Source organism: Salvelinus fontinalis, chromosome 17 (assembly GCF_029448725.1).
Source record: "Salvelinus fontinalis isolate EN_2023a chromosome 17, ASM2944872v1, whole genome shotgun sequence".
Taxonomy (NCBI): domain Eukaryota; kingdom Metazoa; phylum Chordata; class Actinopteri; order Salmoniformes; family Salmonidae; genus Salvelinus; species Salvelinus fontinalis.
The window spans coordinates 36,865,980-36,888,826 of NC_074681.1; the positions used below are offsets into that span (position 1 = coordinate 36,865,980).

Consider the following 22,847-nt stretch of genomic DNA (forward strand, 5'->3'; position numbering starts at 1 on the left):
ACGGTCCGTGCTGGTTTTCTGACGACGCGCGACTCGCTGGAGATGGACACGAGCGGCCTCCAATGTCTCCTCCGCGCGCCTAAACCAGTCGTCCACCGCAGGAGTATCGGTCTGACCCTGATGCCATGGTGCCAGAACCGGCTGGTACCCCAATACACACTGAAAGGGGGAGAGGTTAGTGGAGGAGTGGCGAAGCGAGTTCTGTGCCATCTCGGCCCAGGGCACGAACGCTGCCCACTCCCCTGGCCAGTCCTGGCAATAGGACTGCAGAAACCTGCCTACATCCTGGTTGACTCTCTCTACCTGCCCGTTACTCTCGGGGTGAAAACCTGAGGTAAGGCTGATCGAGACCCCCAGACGTTCCATGAACGCCCTCCAAACTCTCGACATGAACTGGGGACCCCGATCCGACACTATATCCTCAGGCACCCCATAGTTCCAGAAGACATGTGTAAACAGGGCCTCCGCAGTCTGTAGGGCCGTAGGGAGACCAGGCAGAGGGAGGAGCCGACAGGACTTAGAAAAACGATCCACAACAACCAGGATCGTGGTATTTCCCTGTGAGAGAGGAAGATCTGTTAAGAAATCCACTGACAGATGTGACCAAGGTCGTTGTGGAACGGGTAAGGGATGTAACTTACCTCTGGGCAGGTGTCTCGGAGCCCTACACTGGGCACACACCGAGCAGGAGGAAACATAAACCCTCACGTCCTTTGCCAAAGTGGGCCACCAGTACTTCCCAGTCAGACAGCGCACCGTCCGACCAATCCCCGGATGACCAGAGGAGAGAGACATGTGGGCCCAAGAGATCAACTGGTCATGGACAGCAGACGGAACGTACTTACGCACAACGGGATACTGGAGGGGAGGGGGCTCCGTACGCAGTGCCTGCTCAATGTCCGCAGATCCCACACGACCGGCACTACCAGGCAGGAGGCCGGGAGTATGGGAGTCTGATCCATGGGCCGCTCCTCTGTGTCATACAGTCTGGACAGTGCATCTGCCTTCTTATTCTGGGAACCTGGTCTGTAGGATAAGGAAAACACAAAACGAGTAAAAAACATGGCCCACCTTGCCTGACGAGGACTCAGTCTCCTCGCTGCCCGGATGTACTCCAGGTTGCGGTGGTCAGTCCAGATGAGGAAAAGGTGTTTAGCCCCCTCAAGCCAATGTCTCCACGCTTTCAACGCTTTAACCACAGCCAACAACTCCTGGTCCCTCACATCATAGTTACGCTCCGCTGGACTGAGATTCTTCGAGAAGAAAGCACAGGGGCGGAGTTTCGGTGGCATGCCCGAGCTCTGTGAGAGCATAGCTCCTATCCCAGCCTCGGACGCATCCACCTCCACTATGAACGCCAAAGAAGGATCCAGATGGGCCAGCACTGGAGCCGAAGTAAACAGAGCTCTTAGCTGCCCAAAGGCCCTGTCCGCCTCAGCTGACCACTGCAACCTTACAGGACCCCCCTACAGCAATGAGGTAATGGGCGCAGCAATCTGGCCAAAACCCCAGATAAATCTCCGGTAGTATTTGGCAAACCCTAAAAATCGCTGCACCTCGTTTACCGTGGTGGGACTTGGCCAATTACGCACGGCTGAAATGCGGTCACTCTCCATCTCCACCCCTGACGTGGAAATGCGATACCCTAGGAAGGAGACGGCCTGCTGAAAGAACAGGCATTTCTCAGCCTTGACATACAGGTCATGCTCCAACAGTTGTCCAAGTACCTTGCGCACCACGGACACATGCTCGGCGCGTGTAGCGGAGTAAATCAGAATGTAATCAATATACACCACTACACCCTGCCCGTGCAGGTCCCAGAAAATATTGTCTACAAAGGATTGGATGGAAAACTGATGGAGCATTCTTCAACCCGTACGGCATGACAAGGTACTCATAATGCCCTGTGGTGGTACTGAACGCTGTCTTCCACTCGTCTCCCTCCCAGATACGCACCAGGTTATACGCACTCCTGAGATCCAGTTTCGTGAAGAAGCGCGCCCCATGCATTGACTGAATCGCCGTAGCGATAAGAGGTAGCGGGTAACTGTACCCCACCGTGATTTGATTGAGACTTCGATAGTCAATGCACGGGCGTAAACCTCCATCCTTCTTCTTCACAAAAAATAAACTCGAGGAGGTAGGTGAAGTAGAGGGCCGAATGTACCCCTGACGCAGGGATTCAGAGACATATGTATCCATAGCCACCGTCTCTGTTTGCGACAGGGGATACACGTGACTCCTGGGAAGCGCAGCATCTGCCAGGAGATTTATCGCACAATCCCCCCGTCAATGAGGTGGTAATTGAGTCTTCTTTTTCAGAAGGCGAGAGCCAAATCGGTATATTCTGGGGGGGATGCGCATGGTGGAGACCTGATCTGGACTTTACACCGTAGTAGCACCAACGGAAACCCCTACACACCTCCCTGAGTACTCTCGCAACCACCCCCTGAGAGCCCTCTGTTGCCAGGAAATAGTGGGGTTATGCAGAGCCAACCTAGTTCCACAGGAAATGCAGGTGAGTCAATGAGAAAGAGACTGATTCTCTCCTCATGATTCCCCTGCATAACCATGGCCAAGGAGATGGTGGCCTCACTGATTAGCCTGGACCCTAATGGTCGACTTTCTAGAGCATGTACCCGGAAGGGTCTAACTATAGGAAAAATGGGGATCCCTTACCTAATGGCTAATGCTCTGTCGATAAAATTCTCAGCTGCGCCTGAATCGACGAGCGCCTTCTGCTGGGAATGTGGGGAAAACTCAGGGAAACAAACAGGCACAAACAGTTGATCAACAGAGGACTCTGGATGAGTGTGGTGCAAACTCACCTGGGGTGATGCCAGAGTGCCCTGCCTGTTGCCTCGACTCCCAGAGGAACCAACACGGCACCGACCGGCAGTGTGTCCTCTGTGGCCACAGATGACGCACGTGATGGCTCCTCCTCCCGTCTCCCTATGCGCTGCACCTCCTAACTCCATGGGCACCGTAGCGGGGTTGCTGGGTGATGGAACCAACAGAGCCCCCTCTGGACGTACGCGGGTGACCAGCAGGTTATCCAACCGGATGGACAAATCCACCAGTTGGTTAAAGGTAATGGTGGCATCCCTGCAGGCCAGCTCACGTCGGACATCCTTTCGTAGGCTGCATCTATAGTGTTCGATGAGGGCTCTGTCGTTCCAGACTGCTCCTGCGGCCAATGTTCGGAATTCAAGGGCGAAGTCCTGGGCGCTCCTCGTCCCCAGCCTCAAATGGAAGAGCCTCTCCCCCGCCGCTCTGCCCTCAGGTGGATGGTTGAAGACGGCCCTGAAGCAACGGGTGAAATCCTCGAAGTGGTCTGGAGCCATGTCTCCTTCTCTCCAAACGGCGTTTGCCCACTCCAGCTCTCCTCCTGTGAGGCAGGAGACGAGAGCGGCCACTCTCTCCCCTCCCGAGGGAGCTGGGTGCTGGGTGCACAGTGGCCAGGTAGAGGTCCAGTTGTAGCAAGAATCCCTGGCACTGTGCTGCGGTTCCATCATCCTCCCTGGGAAGGGAGAGACGCATCCCCCCGGAATCCCCTCCGGATGGAACGGGTGGAGACAATCCCGGTTGTGTTGGTCGAGGCACTGGAGAGACCTCTTGTCTCTCCCAGCGGTCCATGGTCTGGACAACGCGATCCATCATGGCACCAAGATGATGTAGCATGGCCGAGTGTTCCTGGACGCGCTCCTCGACTCCTCTAACCGGGGAACCTGATCCTGCTGACTCCATTCATTTGGTGTGTAATTCTGTCATGATGTGTATGGAGAGCAGAGTATGACTAAAGAAAGCAGACTTTATTATAGTTCCAAACCCGGAGCACAACAAAACAAACATGCTCAAAAAACGGAACAATAAAGTAAAGCGCTTAACAAACATCACTTGACATAAAGACAATTACACACAAAACATGATGGGAAACAGAGGGTTAAATACAAGTAGATTGATTGGGGAAATGAAAACCAGGTGTGTATGAAAACAAGACAAGACAAATGGATATATGAAAAATGGAGTGGCGATGGCTAGAAAGCCTGTGACGTCGGTCGCGAACGCCTCCCGAACAAGGAGAGGAGCCGACTTCGGCGGAAGTCGTGACAAGATTGAACACATAACCAAATACATAAATGTATTATGATCAACTGGCTTGTGATTGGATGTAAGATAGAGCTTTATAGCACCAAGTTCAAATGGGTTTATGCATATAGAACTTTCTAGTTTTAAAATGTTTTCACTTAAAGGGATTCTTCGGTATTTTGGCAATGAGGCCTTTTATCTACTTCCGCAGAGTCAGATGAACTCGTGGATACCATTTGTATGTCTCTATGTCCAGTTTGAAGGAAGTTGCTAACTAGCGCTAGAAGTCCAGTCATTGGGCTAATGCTATTCAGCATTGGCTCGCAAAACTAGCTCTAACTTCCTTCATACTGGACACAGAGGTATAAAAATGGTCTCCACGAGTTCATCTGACTCTGGGGATATCGATAAATGAAATAAAGTATTATTTTATTTAAAATGTGCTTTAAAAAATCAAATTTATGAAGAACCATCTAAAGATCAATTATATGCGACAAAAATGTCAGATAGAACCTTAGGCCTCAAAATACTGAGCTATATTGTATGCTCCACATTTTTAATTTATGTAATATTTATATATTAATACAATTGCTCAGAGAAAGACATTTTCTTTAACAAGTAATTTTTGGGGGGGTATTTTTTTGTCAAATGTCTTGTCTGCCTGGGCGTGGTGTATGCTGTACTTTCCTGCGCTCAACCAGGATCCTGTGCACACTGTCATGGGTTACGAGAGGCTACTCGAAGACGGGAGGCTACTCGAAGACGTGAAGCTACTCGAAGACGGGAGGCTACTCGAAGACGGGAGGCTACTCGAAGACGGGAGGCTACTCGAAGACGGGAGGCTACTCAAAGACGGGAGGCTACTCGAAGACGGGAGGCTACCCCCACCGCCTGTGTCTGACTTGGTCGAGCACCGCTTGACTCTCTTCCCAGACTTGTCGATGAAGGGTCTGGTCCTACCTTGATGATCAGGTCCTATGTAGACTTTCAAGACCAGGCTAGCTAAACTGAAAACAAGCGCTGCATAGTGTGCTAGCCATGTTAGATAAACCCTAGTTCGAACAGCGCTCTATCGTTGCACCAAGCTGCACCAAGTTTGAAAAAATAAGTAACTTTCTCTTTGGAAGAGTGGGGATGAAGTGCCGTCAGAAACAATAAAGTGCGCCTCATCTGACTTTTAGCAGCCTCTGCCGCTCTTTCGGCACGGAGTGGGTAAAGCATGCCTCTGTTTAACTCAACGCACCAGAATAGTTATTCCACTGTCAGGAGAAATATCATGCAATGTCATGCACGGAAGCACAATCATGGCCTCAGAGTCACTTGCTTGGGTAGCTCTCTTGTTTAGTATACGTAGCATTAAGTCACTATTCTAAATGGACTGTGCTGCGGTCAAAGAGCCTAGCCTGACTAGCTTAGAATAAAAAGCCTCCCTGCTAACGTCAGCTAGCATGCATAACTTCCAGCTAATGAAACTTATTAGCTTCCCCCGGCATTATGACAGCTCCTATTTCCAATTTCTGGAGTTGGAGGGAGTGGAGGAAGCAGGGCTTGTGTGCACCTCTGAGGAGGAAGCAGCCCCCGAGCACTTGGTTCGGGTAAACTTACCGGAGGGAGGGTCTGAGCAACCAGTGTGCCCTTCCACAAAAGCATTGCTATGACAACAGTGCCCCCACATTTGGTTGCAGCCAAACAGGATAATACGTCAGCCATTGCCGGAGCCCCCTGTGCCCGTAAGGGGGCCAGGCTTAATGCAGGCTATACAGTCTCACAGAAGCACAACGTATATGTTGGAAGCTTGTCCATGTTTAATGCCCCCTCTGTTACCCCGTGTTCCATGGTGTTCAAGGGGCATATTATTATATTCATAAATTGGGCGATTCCCTCTCTGCCCACAAGGGGGCACCCCTCCCCCATATGTGTCTCATTACTTGGCTTTAATTCTGATTCCTGCCTGTAACTCACTAGACCCTATGAGGTATCTAGTGATACAGGTTATGGGCTCTATAGGCGATTGGTTGTTGGTAGCGGAGTTGATCAGGGTTGAGCACAACCATGCTATTATCCCACACACAGTCTCTAGCGCTCATCAGCTATCCTTTAGCTCGGAAAACTATTGCCAGTTTTGTACAACGCGACTCAGACCAGAGCATACCAGACCTTTTTTCTCTCCATATCCCCGGATTTTTACCGCAAGCTCTGGACATTTACACCTGGATCTTGCAGCTAACCAGCTGCTATCCGAGTGACTATTGGCTAACATCAATTCCGGAGCAAACACCAATTATCCCGGAGCTAGCCAGCTGAAGAGTTCCATCAGCCACTCCTGGGCTACAATCACCTATCCGGACCCGTTTACTGCCGATGCGGAGCCCCACCGGGCCTTCACGACTGGGATACCGACGTTAACTGCCCGAGGGAGTTATTCAACTGGCCCCTCCATCGCGACGTAACCTGAACGCCCATATGCTAACTGCGGCACGCTAATCGTTAGCTGTCTTGAGCATATCGGCTGCTATCTGAACAGACAACCTCTCTTTCGCCATCGCCATCCGGCTTGGATTCTCTGTCGACACGACCACGTCTGGTCTGCAGACGAATAGCCCATCCGCTGTGCCCTCAACCGGCCTCCGTCTGAGCAGACCCCCTCCGTCTGAGCAGACCTCCCCCCGGGCTACTAACTTTAAACGCCGCGGGCTAGTTTAGTGGAGGCCTCACTGCTCCATCTACGGCTGCCCCCTGGACACTATGATCACTTGGCTACATAGCTGATGCCTGCTTGACTGTCCATTAATTCACGGTACTCCATTCCGTTTATTTGTGTTTTATCTGTCGGCTCTGTGCTTTAACTCAGGATCTGTGTGTAGTTAATCCGACCCTCTCTGCCTAGCCGTCGCCATTTTTACCTACTGTTGCTGTGTTAGCTGACTAGCTGCTGTTATATCACCTGTTGTTTTAGCTAGCTCTCCCAATCAAGACCTGCAATCACTTTACGCCTTATTGCATGTCTCCCTCAAATATCAATATGCCTTGCATACTGTTGTTCAGGCTAGTTATCATTGTTTTGGTTTGCAATGGACCCCGTAGTTCCACTCTCCGTACCTCTGATACCTCCTTTGTCCCACCCCCCACACATGCGGTGACCTCACCCATTGAGACCAGCATGTCCAGAGATACAACCTCTCTTATCATCACCCAGTGCCTGGGCTTGCCTCCGCTGTACCCGTGCCCCACCATACCCTGGTCTGCACATTATGCCCAGAATCTATTCTACCACGCCCATAAATCTGCCCCTTTTATTCCTTGTCCCCAACGCTCTAGGCGACCAGTTTTGATAGCCTTTAGCCGCACCCTCATCCTACTTCTCCTCTGTTCCTCGGGTGATGTGGAGGTAAACCCAGGCCCTGCATGTCCCCAGTCACCCTCATTTGATGACTTCTGTGATCGAAAAAGCCTTGGCCTCATGCATGTCAACATCAGAAGCCTCCTCCTTAAGTTTGCCTTACTCACCGCTTTAGCACACTCTGCCAACCCTGATGTCCTCGCCGTGTCCGAATCCTGGCTTAGGAAGGCCACCAAAAATTCTGAGATTTCCATACCCAACTATAACACTTTCCGTCAAGATAGAACTGCCAAAGGGGGAGGAGTTGCAATCTACTGCAGAGATAGCCTGCAAAGTTCTGTCATACTTTCCAGGTCTATGCCCAAACAGTTCGAACTTCTAATTTTAAAAATTAATCTCTCCAGAAATAAGTCTCTCACTGTTGCCGCCTGCTACCGACCCCCCTCAGCTCCCAGCTGTGCCCTGGACACCATCTGTGAATTGATCGCTCCCCATCTAGCTTCAGAGTTTGTTCTGTTAGGTGACCTAAACTGGGATATGCTTAACACCCCGGCAGTCCTACAATCTAAGCTTGATGCCCTCAATCTCACACAAATCATCAAGGAACCCACCAGGTACAACCCTAAATCCGTAAACATGGGCACCCTAATAGACATTATCCTGACCAACTTGCCCTCCAAATACACCTCTGCTGTCTTCAATCAAGATCTCAGCGATCACTGCCTCATTGCCTGTATCCGCCACGGGTCCGCGGCCAAACGACCACCCCTCATCACTGTCAAACGCTCCCTAAAACACTTCTGCGAGCAGGCCTTTCTAATCGACCTGGCCCGGGTACCCTGGAAGGATATTGACCTCATCCCGTCAGTTGAGGATGCCTGGTCATTCTTTAAAAGTTACTTCCTCACCATATTAGACAAGCATGCTCCGTTCAAAAAATGCAGAACCAAGAACAGATATAGCCCTTGGTTCACTCCAGACCTGACTGCCCTCGACCAGCACAAAAACATCCTGTGGCGAACTGCAATAGCATCGAAGAGCCCCCGCAATATGCAACTGTTCAGGGAAGTCAGGAACCAATACACGCAGTCAGTCAGGAAAGCAAAGGCCAGCTTTTTCAAGCAGAAATTTGCATCCTGTATCTCTAACTCCAAAAAGTTCTGGGATACTGTAAAGTCCATGGAAAACAAGAGCACCTCCTCCCAGCTGCCCACTTCACTGAGGCTAGGTAACACGGTCACCACTGATAAGTCCATGATAATCGAAAACTTCAACAAACATTTCTCAATGGCTGGCCATGCCTTCCTCCTGGCGACTCCAACCTTGGCCAACAGCCCCCCCCCCCCCCCCCCCGCTGCTACTCGCCCAAGCCTCCCCAGCTTCTCCTTTACCCATATCCAGATAGCAGATGTTCTGAAAGAGCTGGAAAACCTGGACCCATACAAATCAGCTGGGCTTGACAATCTGGACCCCCTATTTCTGAAACTGTCCGCCGCCATTGTCGCACCCCCTATCACCAGCCTGTTCAACCTCTCCTTCGTATCATCTGAGATCCCCAAGGATTGGAAAGCTGCCGCGGTCATCCCCCTCTTCAAAGGGGGAGACACCCTGGACCCAAACTGTTACAGACCTATATCCATCCTGCCCTGCCTATCTAAGGTCTTCGAAAGCCAAGTCAACAAACAGATCACTGACCATCTCGAATCCCACCGTACCTTCTCCGCTGTGCAATCCGGTTTCCGAGCCGGTCACGGGTGCACCTCAGCCACGCTCAAGGTACTAAACGATGTCATAACCGCCATCGATAAAAGACATTACTGTGCAGCCGTCTTCATCGACCTGGCCAAGGCTTTCGACTCTGTCAATCACCATATTCTTATCGGCAGACTCAGTAGCCTCGGTTTTTCTAATGACTGCCTTGCCTGGTTCACCAACTACTTTGCAGACAGAGTTCAGTGTGTCAAATCGGAGGGCATGTTGTCCGGTCCTCTGGCAGTCTCTATGGGGGTACCACAGGGTTCAATTCTCGGGCCGACTCTTTTCTCTGTATACATCAATGATGTTGCTCTTGCTGCGGGCGATTCCCTGATCCACCTCTACGCAGACGACACCATTCTGTCTACTTCCGGCCCTTCCCTGGACACTGTGCTATCTAACCTCCAAACGAGCTTCAATGCCATACAACACTCCTTCCGTGGCCTCCAACTGCTCTTAAGAAACCTTCCTGAGACGGCGCACACCCTTTAGGAACCGCACCACCAGGGCACAAGCCACAGACTCCAAATCCAAACCTACCTGTGCACCTGCGATAATTGATCCCTGGGCAACGGGAGTTGCCACGGGACCTCGCCCAATATACGAACAATCTCTGAAAACCAAGGATGCTTGGGGCAAAGGGGAGCCGCAAAAATCTATGACAAGCCCTCCAGGAGCACCCTCCCCAACGTGGGCCAAATCATCTCCACGGGGGGAAATGCATAAAGGAGGGTCCGAGGCCTCATCGAGAAAAACAGACGACAATTAGCATTCTCGCAATGAGCAAAGATCTATGTTGGCCCTGCCGAGCATTTCCTATATGTGACCCGTTACAGAATCTGAGGCGTTTGAACCTGGTTCCTACTTCAAAGTAGGGCCATTAAAAAAACTTTTTTTTGAACATGTGAACTTTCATGTGCCTTAATTACAAACTTGTATGGGACCTGTAAATTTGAATAAAAATGTTAAATGATCAGCCTAGTTGAGCCAAGGAGAAAGCACTGAGCTATACAGGGAGAAAGACATGATCCTTCCTGGCTATTCATGATTGGCTGAGATATTGGGGTGGTTGGACATGACGAGAGATAAGCCCTGATTGGTCTGTCTTGTCACAGGCTTCTGTCTATAACAGAATGGGCTCTTCCGTGGTCAGTATATAGCTAATATCTGCTATCGCCGATTTTTTGAAAGATACAGTATAGCTATGGACAACTGCAAAAGTGTTGCTGCAGCTCTCAAAAACATTGCTGCCCTGAATTTAGCTGGGTTTAAGTAGATAAACCTCTTTCTGGAGGACAATGCCATGCTGACTCACATGCTTTTACATGCATGGGTGGGGTGGGGCTAAGACTTAAGAGGTTGTGAATGGTGCTGAATGGGGGTAAACAAGGAAGAACTCTCTAAGTGTGGAAAATCTCATCAAAATCTTTCACAGGACATTTGCTCCTACTTGTCTTTTAAGTGGGATAACGTGTTTTTAAACTTTTAAAGCAGCATAACTTTCCCATGTTTCCTCCAACTACAGTGTACGATATACCATTTTGAAGCTTGCTTCTGGAGAAGGTAGGATATTTTCTCCCTCAAAGCGGGCACTGAGATCTCGGGAACAGTCGACGTGATAATACTGCAGAAGCGCAGGACACACACAACAAATTTTACCTCGTACCCCAACATCACATGCCAATTGTCAGAGCAGACAGCCTCCCGTGAAGTGCCATCTGAAGGGTGGACTAGGAGACAATTGTTATTTTTCCATTTCCGCCACTCTTGACAACCGTGTGTCTGAACATGGAGAAGAGACACTTTCAATTGAACTTACATGAGGGAGACACAACACTTTCGACACCCATGAACCCTGTGTAGCCTAGGGTTGAAAAACAGCGTTTTTCTGTGCCACAGTTTGCTTAAAGCACGACCCACTCTGGGTACAAGGGCTCTGGCGATCAGTGACCTACCCCAATTGGCAGTGTCACTTGGGGGTACTGTTGTCACAACAAGCTTCACTCGGTTTAGGAAGTAAGATGTGTTGCGGTAACCGGCTGGCACCCAGTGCTGGACCACACGCATTAAAAATAGACCCAGGGAAAAATCTGTTATCATGGAGGTTTCCCTACTAACCAGTCATAGGTACCGGCGACTAAGCGTCTTGTAACCTAGCCGGGGATGAGACAGACAGCTCTGAAAAACTGACCCATTCTGTGGTAACAGACAGGGGTGATTCGTAATTGAATCTAATTCCCAGGAATGAAAAGTGTTGAGCTGGAGACAGACAGCTCATTTAGGGGTTCATATTTTTATTTTTATTTTTTATTTCACCTTTATTTAACCAGGTAGGCTAGTTGAGAACAAGTTCTCATTTGCAACTGCGACCTGGCCAAGATAAAGCATAGCAGTGTGAACAGACAACAACACAGACTTACACATGGAGTAAACAATAAACAAGTCAATAACATGGTAGAAAAAAGAGAATCTATATACAATGTGTGCAAAAGGCATGAGGTAGGCAATAAATCGAGTAATTACAATTTAGCAGATTAACACTGGAGTGATAAATCATCAGATGATCATGTGCAAGAAGAGATACTGGTGTGCAAAAGAGCAGAAAAGTAAATAAATAAAAGCAGTATGGGGGGTGAGGTAGGTAAATTGGGTGGGTAGTTTACAGATGGACTATGTACAGCTGCAGCGATCGGTTAGCTGCTCGGATAGCAGATTTTTAAAGTTGTTGAGGGAGATAAAAGTCTCCAACTTCAGAGATTTTTGCAATTCGTTCCAGTCGCAGGCAGCAGAGAACTGGAATGAAAGGAGTCCAAATGAGGTTTTGGCTTTAGGGATGATCAGTGAGATACACCTGCTGGAGCGCGTGCTACGGGTGGGTGTAGCCATCGTGACCAGTGAACTGAGATAAGGCGGCACTTTACCTAGCATAGCCTTGTAGATGACCTGGAGCCAGTGGGTCTGACGACGAACATGTAGCGAGGGCCAGCCGACTAGGGCATACAGGTCGCAGTGGTGGGTCGTATAAGGTGCTTTAGTAACAAAACGGATGGCACTGTGATAGACTGCATCCAGTTTGCTGAGTAGAGTATTGGAAGCTATTTTGTAGATGACATCGCCGAAGTCGAGGATCGGTAGGATAGTCAGTTTTACTAGGGTAAGTTTGGCGGCGTGAGTGAAGGAGGCTTTGTTGCGGAATAGAAAGCCGACTCTAGATTTGATTTTGGATTGGAGATGTTTGATATGAGTCTGGAAGGAGAGTTTGCAGTCTAGCCAGACACCTAGGTACTTATAGATGTCCACATATTCTAGGTCGGAACCGTCCAGGGTGGTGATGCTAGTCGGGCGTGCGGGTGCAGGCAGCGAACGGTTGAAAAGCATGCATTTGGTTTTACTAGCGTTTAACCTGTCTGGCACCGGGGTTCCGCTAGCGGAACTCCTCCCACATTCCACTGAAAAGGCAGAGCGCTAAATTCCAAAACTATTTTTGAGAAATATTTAACTTTCACACATTAACAAGTCCAATACAGCAAATGAAAGATACACATCTTGTAAATCCAGTCAACATGTCCGATTTTTTAAATGTTTTACAGCGAAAACACCACATATATTTATGTTAGCTCACCACCAAATACAAAAAAGGACAGACATTTTTCACAGCACAGGTAGCATGCACAAAGCCAACCTAACTAACCAAGAACCAACCAAACTAACCAAGAAACAACTTCATCAGATGACAGTCTTATAACATGTTATACAATAAATCTATGTTTTGTTCGAAAAATGTGCATATTTGAGGTATAAATCAGTTTTACATTGCAGCTACCATCACAGCTACCGTCAGAAATAGCACTGAAGCAGCCAGAGTAATTACAGACACCAACGTCAAATACCTAAATACTCATCATAAAACATTTCTGAAAAATCGGTGGTGTACAGCAAATTAAAGACAAACATCTTGTGAATCCAGCCAATATTTCCGATTTTTTTAAGTGTTTTACAGCGAAAACACAATATAGCATTATATTAGCTTACTACAATAGCCTACCACACTACCGCATTCATTCATCAAGGCACGTTAGCGATAGCAATAGGCACATTAGCGATAGGGAATAAACCAGCAAAATATATTAATTTTCACTAACCTTCATAAACCTTCATCAGACGACAGTCCTATAACATCAGGTTATACATACACTTATGTTTTGTTCGAAAATGTGCATATTTAGAACTGAAATCAGTGGTTATACATTGTGCTAACGTAGCAGCTTTTTCCCAGAATGTGCGGATATTTTTATGACACTCAACTATTCTGACCAAATAACTATTCATAAATGTTACTAGAAAATACATGTTGTATAGGAAATGATAGATACACTAGTTCTTATTGCAATCGCCGTGTTAGAATTCTAAAAATAACTTCATTACGACATCCAGCTTAGTTATAGCGAGAGGGTGCCCAAAATCTGGGCGCAAACTACTAGTACAACATGTTCGACAGATATATGAAATAGCATCATAAAATGGGTCCTACTTTTGATGATCTTCCATCAGAATGTTGTACAAGGGGTCCTTTGTCCAGAACAATCGTTGTTTGGTTTTAGAATGTCCTCTTCTCCAGTCAATTAGCACGGAAAGCTAGCAAAGTAGCGCGAAGCTCTCCTTCCTGAACAAAGGCACACAACGCAACACGCCTAACGTCCCGAATAAATTTCAATAATCTAATAAAACTATATTGAAAAAACATACTTTACGATGATATTGTCACATTTATCAAATAAAATCAAAGCCGGAGATATTAGTCGTCTATAACGACAGCCTTTCAGAAGGCAATACCAGGTCCCTTCGCGCGCGCTCCAGAAAACAGGAAACTGGTGACACGTCATACAAAGAGCTTTTATTCGACCCCAGATCAAGTTATACACTCCATTTCTTCTCTCACTGCCTGTCGACATCTAGTGGAAGACGTATGAAGTGCATGTATACTAATAAATATCAAGGACATTTATAGGCAGGCCCTAGAACAGAGCATCGATTTCAGATTTTCCACTTCCTGTCAGGAAGTTTCCTGCAAAATTAGTTCTGTTTTACTCACAGATATAATTCAAACGGTTTTAGAAACTAGAGAGTGTTTTCTATCCAATAATAATAATAATATGCATATTCTACGAGCAAGAATTGAGTAAGAGGCCGTTTAAATTGGGCACGATTTCCCCCCAAAGTGAAAACAGCGCCCTCTGTCCTCAACAGGTTAACCTATTTTGCCCACTTGGGATTTAGCTTTGGTTTTGGATGTTCTGTGTTTTGCCCCCTTTTGAGCCACTGGAGTCTGTGGATCTGAAGATCCTCTCCTACAAAAACCTAGTGGCTTTGGCCTCGGCTAAACACGTTGGGAATCTCCATGCCCTCTCCGTACACCGTTCCTGTACTCAGATCGCTGCTGGCGACTCTAAGGTGACATTGCGTACTAATATGACCTTCGCCACCTAAGGTCATGATTATGTCCTACAGGTTCCCAATGGTGTGCATGGCCAAAGAGCTCTATTTTCATGTCATCTAAAAATGTAAATGTCTGAAGTTTTTTAAACAGCATTGGCACTGGTGCTATGAACAGATGACATGAAAATAGAGCTCTTTGGCTACGCACACCAGTGATGGATTTGGCATCGAAAGAAGGATGTGATAAGCAGAAAATAACCCCATACCTAGTGTAAAATATGGTGATGGATCTTTTATGTTATGGGGCTATTTAACTGGCACTTGTCATGGGGCTCTTGTTAAGTTCAACGGCATCATGAACTTTACCAAGTACCAGGACATTTTAGTCAAAAACCTGGTTGCCTCTGGCAGGAGGCTGAAACTTGGCCATAAGTGGATCTTCCAGCAAGACAATTAACCCTAAGCACACATCAAATTCCACAAATAAGTGGTTAATTGACCACATAATCAACATTTTGCAATAGCCATCTCAGTATCCGGACTTGAACCCCTTTGAAAGCTTTTGGTGTGATTTGAAGAGGGCATCAAGGATCTAGAAAGATTATGTATGGAGGACTGTTCTAAGCTCCATCCCAATCTGTTCTCCAATCTAAAATATTTCAGAAAAAGGCTCAATGCCATTATTCTTGCAAGGGGAGGGTGCCAGAATATTGAAAACAGGGGTGCCAATAATTTTGACCCCTATCTTTTTGAGAACAAAAATATATATATTTCTCTGAACAATTGTAGTATAGCATAATATGATTTTCCCATTTTGTTGAGCATACAATATTGCTCAGTATTTGTGTTATATATTTTATAGAGTATTTTTTGTTCATCTTTATCAAGGGTGCCAATAATCTTGGGTCATGACTGTATTTGATAAAACATATTACATTATACACATAATCATTGGCAATACAAAAATAAACATTGCTCCTTTTCTTTTTCCAGAGCCAATCCATATCAACCCAGCTACTCCAGATGCCCCAAAGTCCTACAAACCTCCAATCTCAAAGAAGCAGTCCTTTGAATCTAATAAGGACACACCCAAACAAAGTAAGAAACTTCCTAGTAACATTTATTACAACAATAGCATGTACTGTAGATCTGACAACTCTATTTTTATATAACTTCAACCCATCTCTCCCTTCCTCTTCCACTCTGTCTCTTCTCCCTCTCTCCTCCTCCAGCCATGTTTGCCATGGAGATCAACGTCCAGAAGGATCTCCGTACCGGGGAGACCCGGGTCCTGTCCACATCCACCGTCACCCCCCAGGTGCTCCAGCAGAGAGGGGTCAAAGTCTATGACGACGGCCGCAAGTCTGTCTATGCCCTGCGGTCTGACGAGTCTCAGCTGGGGGATGGTTCTAACAGAGTGGACGAGCTCAGCCCTATGGAGGTGGAGGTTCTGCTCAGAGCAGCTACAGAGCAGAAGAAGTCTCAAAGCGGCCCACGTTGCCTCCAAGGCCATCAGGAATCAGTGTCTGCATTCTCCACCAACTGTGGCCCACAGAGCCACCAGAAGCCAACATTGCCTGCATTCTCCACCACCAGTGGATCTTGGCGCCACCATGAGTCAGTACCTACATTCTCCAACCCCCGTGGCTCTCGGGGCCACCAGGAGCTCAGCCCTATGGAGGTGGAGGAGCAGCTCCGAAAGGGTACAGTGCAGAAGATGCCTCAAAGCGGTGCTTTCCCAAAAGACCACCGGGGCCACCAGGAATCAGTGCCTGCATTCTCCAACACCTGCAGCAGGAGGGCCTCAGTCCCCAACAGACCCCAACAGAGTCATGCTAAAGTCATCCACGAAACCAATGGGAACGGGTATCAGCAAGAGTCGTATAAGCATGATGTCCTCTCCAGGAAGGAGCTCCACTATATTGACGGAGTCCACAACTCAGAGCTGGAGAGTCTTTCCTCCTCCCCTCACATTCCAGTCCATTCTTTCATTGGCAGGCAGGATGAGGAGTACTACCAGTCAAACAATGGGTATAACCAGAATCCTTTATCCTACGGTGTGGAGAAAGGGTTCCCCACCGACGACTCCTACCATAGCCCTAGAGAGATCCAGCGAAGCGGGATGTTTTACGACTCATCTGTTGAAATGGACCAGAGGCCGTCCCCGATCTACCAGGAAGACTCGCACTTCAGTATCCTTAACACCATGGACACGTCCGAGCCTGTCACCGCCATCTTTATGGGCTACCAGACCGCAGAGGATGACAGTGGACGTGGCCTTGGCTATGAAGGATCCATCCGGGCCGAGCTTGTCGTCATTGGCGACGAGGATGGGGTGGACGAGAGTAACCCTCAGTTGTACACCTACACCGCGGATGGCTATAACAACCGGGGCTACCATCACTGTCAACCTCAACAGAACTTAATCAAATACATGGCAGAGTCCACAGCTAATTTTAACTCAAACAATGCATCACCGTACACAGCATCAAGGAATTTGGTCTATCCTGGTCAACTGGCCAAAGAGTCACACTGCCTCTATTCAGACGGACAGTCCGACGAGGACGGGACAGAGAAGCACTTTGCCCCAGGTATCAGAAAGATTAAAAAGAGAACAAAGCCCTGCTGCACGCTCATGTAACCAACCTGCAATTGCTGACACTACTGTAACTAACAAAGTTCACTTTATATGCTTTGACTGACAGTACTTTTGAGGTCTTTCATTGGCTAGTGTGTTGAACTGTGTGCTGATTACTTGGCTTCTTCGCTGCATCAGTTTCTCTTTGTCGTAGCCATTGCAACACAGACTGACCTGAAACTCATTCTAATCACAATTTATCACTGTATACATACATAGGGATGTTGTGTATCCATGCGAGAGCTTGTTTTGATGATTGAAGTCAAACTCTGCCTTTCTCTAGTGGCTGAGAGGCATTCTGCCTCCCTCTGATGTCTGAGAGGCAGTTGTACTGTATCTTTGGTTCTCTTTTAATTATTTGTTTCAATATCTCACATGAAGGATTCTCCAGAATCTCATAAGCTTGAAGAACCATTTACAAACGTCTGTCGGAGACAAATGAGGTGAGCCCCTCCCCTCATACTAAAGACCTACTTGCCTGCCCTCTGGTAATTCTCACCTCTCTTCCTCATGTAGAGTACTACTCTAAGCTCTCCTTAGCACAACTTTGTTTTCCTGTTCAACTGTTCGTAGGTGTGCTGTGATGTTACGCCCCCAAGCGCAGGTTTTTCAGCTTTCGTCTTCTGTGTTGGGTGACTTTTGGTTAGGAATGAGCTTTTCCGCTTTTTCTTCCCTTTGTCTCCTGTGGTGGATACTGAGACTTGGCTAGCTTAGCTGAAAGGCTTAGCTAACCTGGCTAGCTCACTGCAAGGCTAGTTATCCTAACGACTGGTTTTTCTACTGACTGGTTTTTCTACCTGGAAGGGTACAATTACTAGCTCGCTCTCTTGTTTAGCTCAACCCACTACCGTGCCGCGTTGACTAGACCGACCATCCTAGCTTTCACTGCTTATCGGTCGAGATCTAACTAGCTAGGCTACTAACCCACAAGGAAAATACTAGCTACGTTCACATTGTTAAAGGATTTGTTTCTCCGGTTAGTGTGAGGCTATTAGCCCACGTGGCGAACGCTAGTTATGTTTCACTTTGTTCTCAGATTAGCTGTTTTTTTGGAGCCATGGAGCCAAACAAGGGTGGAAGATCCCCAATCATGTGCCCATGCAGATTAGATGGTTTATTTGTCACATGCACAGGATCGCAGATATAATCGTAAGCAGCGCGGGGGGGGGGGCTGCCTAATGGCTATTCAGCAGCCTGATAGTCTTGGGGTAGAAGCTATTAGCCAATCCGACAGTTTTTGACATGATACTAATATACTGCCCACATCTGAGTGATGGAAGAGGGGAGAACAGGCCTCGGCTCAGGTGGCTGATGTCCTTGATGATCTTCTTGGCCTTCCTGCAACACCTGGTGTCGTAGGTGTCCTGGAGGGCAGGCAGTCAGCACCCAATTGTGCATTCGGCTGAGCGTATCACCCTCTGTAGAGCCTTGTTGCCGTTAGCTCTAGGCCCTCTTCCGCCCTTAGTGGGGCATCGCTAGCTGATTCCAGGGGCGCCATTCAAGGCTGTGACCATTAGCCTTGCAGTGATGTGGGAGAGAGTCTTGTGGCTCAACTTGACCAGCCTGTCGGACAAAGAAAGCAGATGTCTTTGATGCTCCTGTCAAGCTGAAGGAACTGTAGACCTGGGAATTGTGTCCACCCGGCCTATCCCTGGCAAGCTCTGGGTAGCGGAGATCATTCTCCTGCTGTACAACGAGCCCTGGCATCTCCCGTTTACGCAGGGATCTGCTGTCCCAGGTGAACGAAGAGATTTTCCACCCTTAACCGGACAACATGGCGCTCTGGGCCTGGCCAATGAGAGGTTACATCTGGATGGGACAGGCCTGCCTATCAGAGTCATTGAGACTATCCATAGTGCTAGAGTTCCTTCTACACGCTCACTGTATAGAAACAAGATAAGATATACTTTATTAGTCCATACGTGATGGAAATTTGTCTTCTGCATTAACACAACCCCTCCAATATACACACAAACACACATTAGGTTGGAAAGGCTGGAGCAGAAGGCATTTATTGAAGGGGGCCTCCCTGCGAGGGGAGACCCCTCTCTCGACAAGGGTTATCATATTGGATTGTGGAAGCTATTACATTGGCCTATAATAAATAGCAAAGGGTTACAGCCTCTGTAGGGCCTGAGGGCTCACTCCACCAGAGGTAGAGATCCAGAATTCTAAATAATATCACGGGTCTGGGTCGGCTCTGATATGATCGTCGCGGGTCTCTAGTACGTGTAATTTTAACTGACTTGTCCGGAAGGGCCCATACAGATCCGAATGTGACTGTTGCAGTAGAGAGAGAAAGAAAAGTTGATGTTGTTTATGCTGCTGCTCTTGCTTTTCACGAGAGTGGGAGCGTGGCGCACGTAGCTTGTTGTTGGCCAATCATAAGTCATCAAAGCGGCAATAGGCTACAGTCATAGAGCCTCGCTCCATGTGTGGCAAAAGTTAGGAGATATCTAATAAATGGAAGATGGAATTAAAATGACTGAATTAAAAGTTAAAGGAGAAGGATAGGCTACAACGATCAAGAGCCAAAAGACTGCTACTTAATATTCTGAATGGAGTTATTATTTTTAGCAGTAGGATGAGAAAGTGCATGCACTCAGATAGCCTAGCTAGCTAACGTTAGCTAGCTTCACTAGCTTCTCCCGGTTTGATACAGTCTAAGACAGGTACTACGTAATCATATTTGATGATAAATAACCTAGATATGGCAGCTATTAATCTACTATAGCACGAGTCGGCTTAGTTGGTTTGGTTGGTTGCTGTCCCTTGTCTCTCCCTTCCTGCTCCCCATGTCACTCACTCACAGTACGGCCCACCTCTCTTCCTCTTGCGCTTTATCAGCTCCGGTTAATAAAGTAGCTTAAAAAATTACTTTTGCTGCTGCTTCCCTCTCTCGAACCGGGTCTGGATCCGACCATGTCTATATGGAACAGGTCTAGTTTTCCTCGGGTCGCTTTGGAGCGGGTCTCTATATTTTTAAAATGCATTTATGCATAGCGGGTCTGGGTGGGAAAGCCCCAGGTCCATTTCGGAATGGGTCCAACTTTTTGGAGCCGTGAAGACCTCTAACCAGAGGTATGGCTACTTTTTGGGCGCTGTTCAAGGGCATCTCCTTACAGGAGATTTGCGATGCAGCTCGTTGGGCATCCCTTCATAATTTGACCTGTCTCTCTCCGACAGACGTGTTTCATTGGTTCTTAGAGCTAATGAGATTCCGGGGAATCCCTCGTGATATATCTCACTCATAATATCAGAGAACCGGGGTTACGCAAGTAGCCTTAAGTTTCCTACGTGATGCCAAAGGGTTCTTGACTGCTTGTATAATAAATAAAATATGATATGATATTTTTTATGTTTATTCCTTTTGGGGAACAAAGATAAAATTGACTTTTTTACTGACATCATGTAAATCACTAGTGTGAATGTATATTGCAAATCAAATTACGCTCTGACTAAATAATTGTTTTGTACTAATTTAATATTAATTATTTGTGTTTTCTAGAATCTCTTTTCTACATTACAATGCTGGTATGCCATGACTGTCCTCTGTATACTTACAGTAGTATGCATGATTGCTTGCCCTGTAACTTACACAATAATTTATTCATTATTAGCTGGCTTACTCCTCTTGTGTAACAATGATCTGTTTGATTGTGTGAGTGCATGAGTGTGTGTGTGTGTGTGTGTGTGTGTGTGTGTGTGTGTGTGTGTGTGTGTGTGTGTGTGTGTGTGTGTGTGTGTGTGTGTGTGTGTGTGTGTGTGTGTGTGTGTGTGTGTGTACTACTGAACTCTTTTTGTGTATTTGTTCAATGTTTGCTTTATATATCATTAATGCATGTCATCACACCGACACCACACACACACACACACACACACACACACACACACACACACACACACACACACACACACACACACACACACACACACACACACACACACACGCCCATGTGTCCAACAACACTCTCACCCCATGTGACAGACATGCTAACAACCTCTCTGTCACCTCTCGTAATCTTTCTGAGCACACAGACAGACAGTGGACGGTCTGGACCTTAATGGTCTTAACGGTCCAGACATCAATCAGATCATTAGACACGGATGTCTCCCGAACTAATATGCTTTTGACACAACTGAGGACATACACCAATCTTAGCTCACCAGTCGTGTGGTTGGTTCAGACAGTCTTTTTCCTAACAACTGTGTCTGCTTGGTGAGTAGGCTATGGGAAGGTGGGTATTACCAAACTTCACGGAAAGTTGAGGTGCGTTCAGTTCTCTTCAACGTCTACTACGTTGCGTGACCGTGTGGTCAATATGCCCCACCATATGGTAACTGCCCTCTGGGCCACCATAATCACAACCTGTTTTTAACTGGGCTCTTCTCCCATTTCCATTGAATTCAACGTTGCACACCGTTCTGTCATACTGAACACAACCCTGTCCCATACTTTTGTCATGAGGTTATTTTCAGGAGTCACATTAATATAAACATAGCACAACTAATCTGAAGTAGTCCTAACTGATGTGATTTGAGGTGATATGGTAAATGTGTTTCATTTTCTTTTACATTCCCCACAGCTTCAAGTACAAGTATGGAGAAACCTGAACAGCTTGTGTAAAAATACACCATGCAAGACTCAGCAACCTTACAAGTTCCACGACAAGAGAAGAAGAAAACAAACTTTGCACAAAACATTCAACTAACAGTAAGATGCTTCTGAGATGGCATCAATAGCTAAAACCAGAGCCTTGTATTTGGATAATTCTCAATATATTCTCAATATAAGGATGTGGCTAATACTGTAAGACATATGTTTGCTCATAATGTTTCCTTACACAGCTGAATATATACTAATGATGTCATTTAGAGAGAAAGAAACCAGCCGAAAAGTAGACTTTTGAAATTATCTCTGATCTTAAATGTTAAATGTTCCTGAAGATATACCGTGGGGCAAAAAAGTATTTAGTCAGCCACCAATTGTGCAAGTTCTCCCACTTAAAAAGACGAGAGAGGCCTGTAATTTTCATCATAGGTACACTTCAACTATGACAGACAAAATTAGAAAAAAAAATCCAGAAAATCACATTGTAGGATTTTTAATGAATTTATTTGCAAATTATGGTGGAAAATAAGTGTTTGGTCAATAACAAAAGTTTATCTCAATACTTTGTTATATACCCTTTGTTGTCAATGACAGAGGTCAAACGTTTTCTATAAGTCTTCACAAGGTTTTCACACATTGTTGCTGGTATTTTGGCCCATTCCTCCATGCAGATCTCCTCTAGAGCAGTGATGTTTTGGGGCTGTTGCTGGGCAACACGGACTTTCAACTCCCTCCAAAGATTTTCTATGGGGTTGAGATCTGGAGACTGGCTAGGCCACTCCAGGACCTTGAAATGCTTCTTACGAAGCCACTCCTTCGTTGCCCGGGCGGTGTGTTTGGGATCATTGTCATGCTGAAAGACCCAGCCACGTTTCATCTTCAATGCCCTTGCTGATGGAAGGAGATTTTCACTCAAAATCTCACGATACATGGCCCCATTCATTCTGTCCTTTACACGGATCAGTCGTCCTGGTCCC

At 47.0% G+C, this 22,847-nt stretch overlaps 1 protein-coding gene across 3 annotated transcripts in view; it reads left to right on the forward strand.

Annotated features, from left to right (window-relative positions):
• Positions 1–22,251, forward strand: part of LOC129814261 (palmdelphin-like) — a 33,043-nt gene extending 10,792 nt beyond the window's left edge. The window contains exons 7-10 of one of the 3 annotated variants that reach the window (XM_055867268.1): positions 15,614–15,718; positions 15,853–17,211; positions 17,640–17,701; positions 21,845–22,251. In XM_055867268.1, the coding sequence (XP_055723243.1) occupies positions 15,614–15,718; positions 15,853–17,211; positions 17,640–17,659 (1,484 nt within the window). In that variant the 3' untranslated portion in view covers positions 17,660–17,701; positions 21,845–22,251. Of the gene's footprint in view, positions 1–15,613; positions 15,719–15,852 lie in introns of all 3 variants that reach the window. The other 2 variants (XM_055867267.1, XM_055867269.1) reach the window with 2 other exon arrangements.
• The last annotated feature ends 596 nt before the right edge of the window (positions 22,252–22,847 follow it).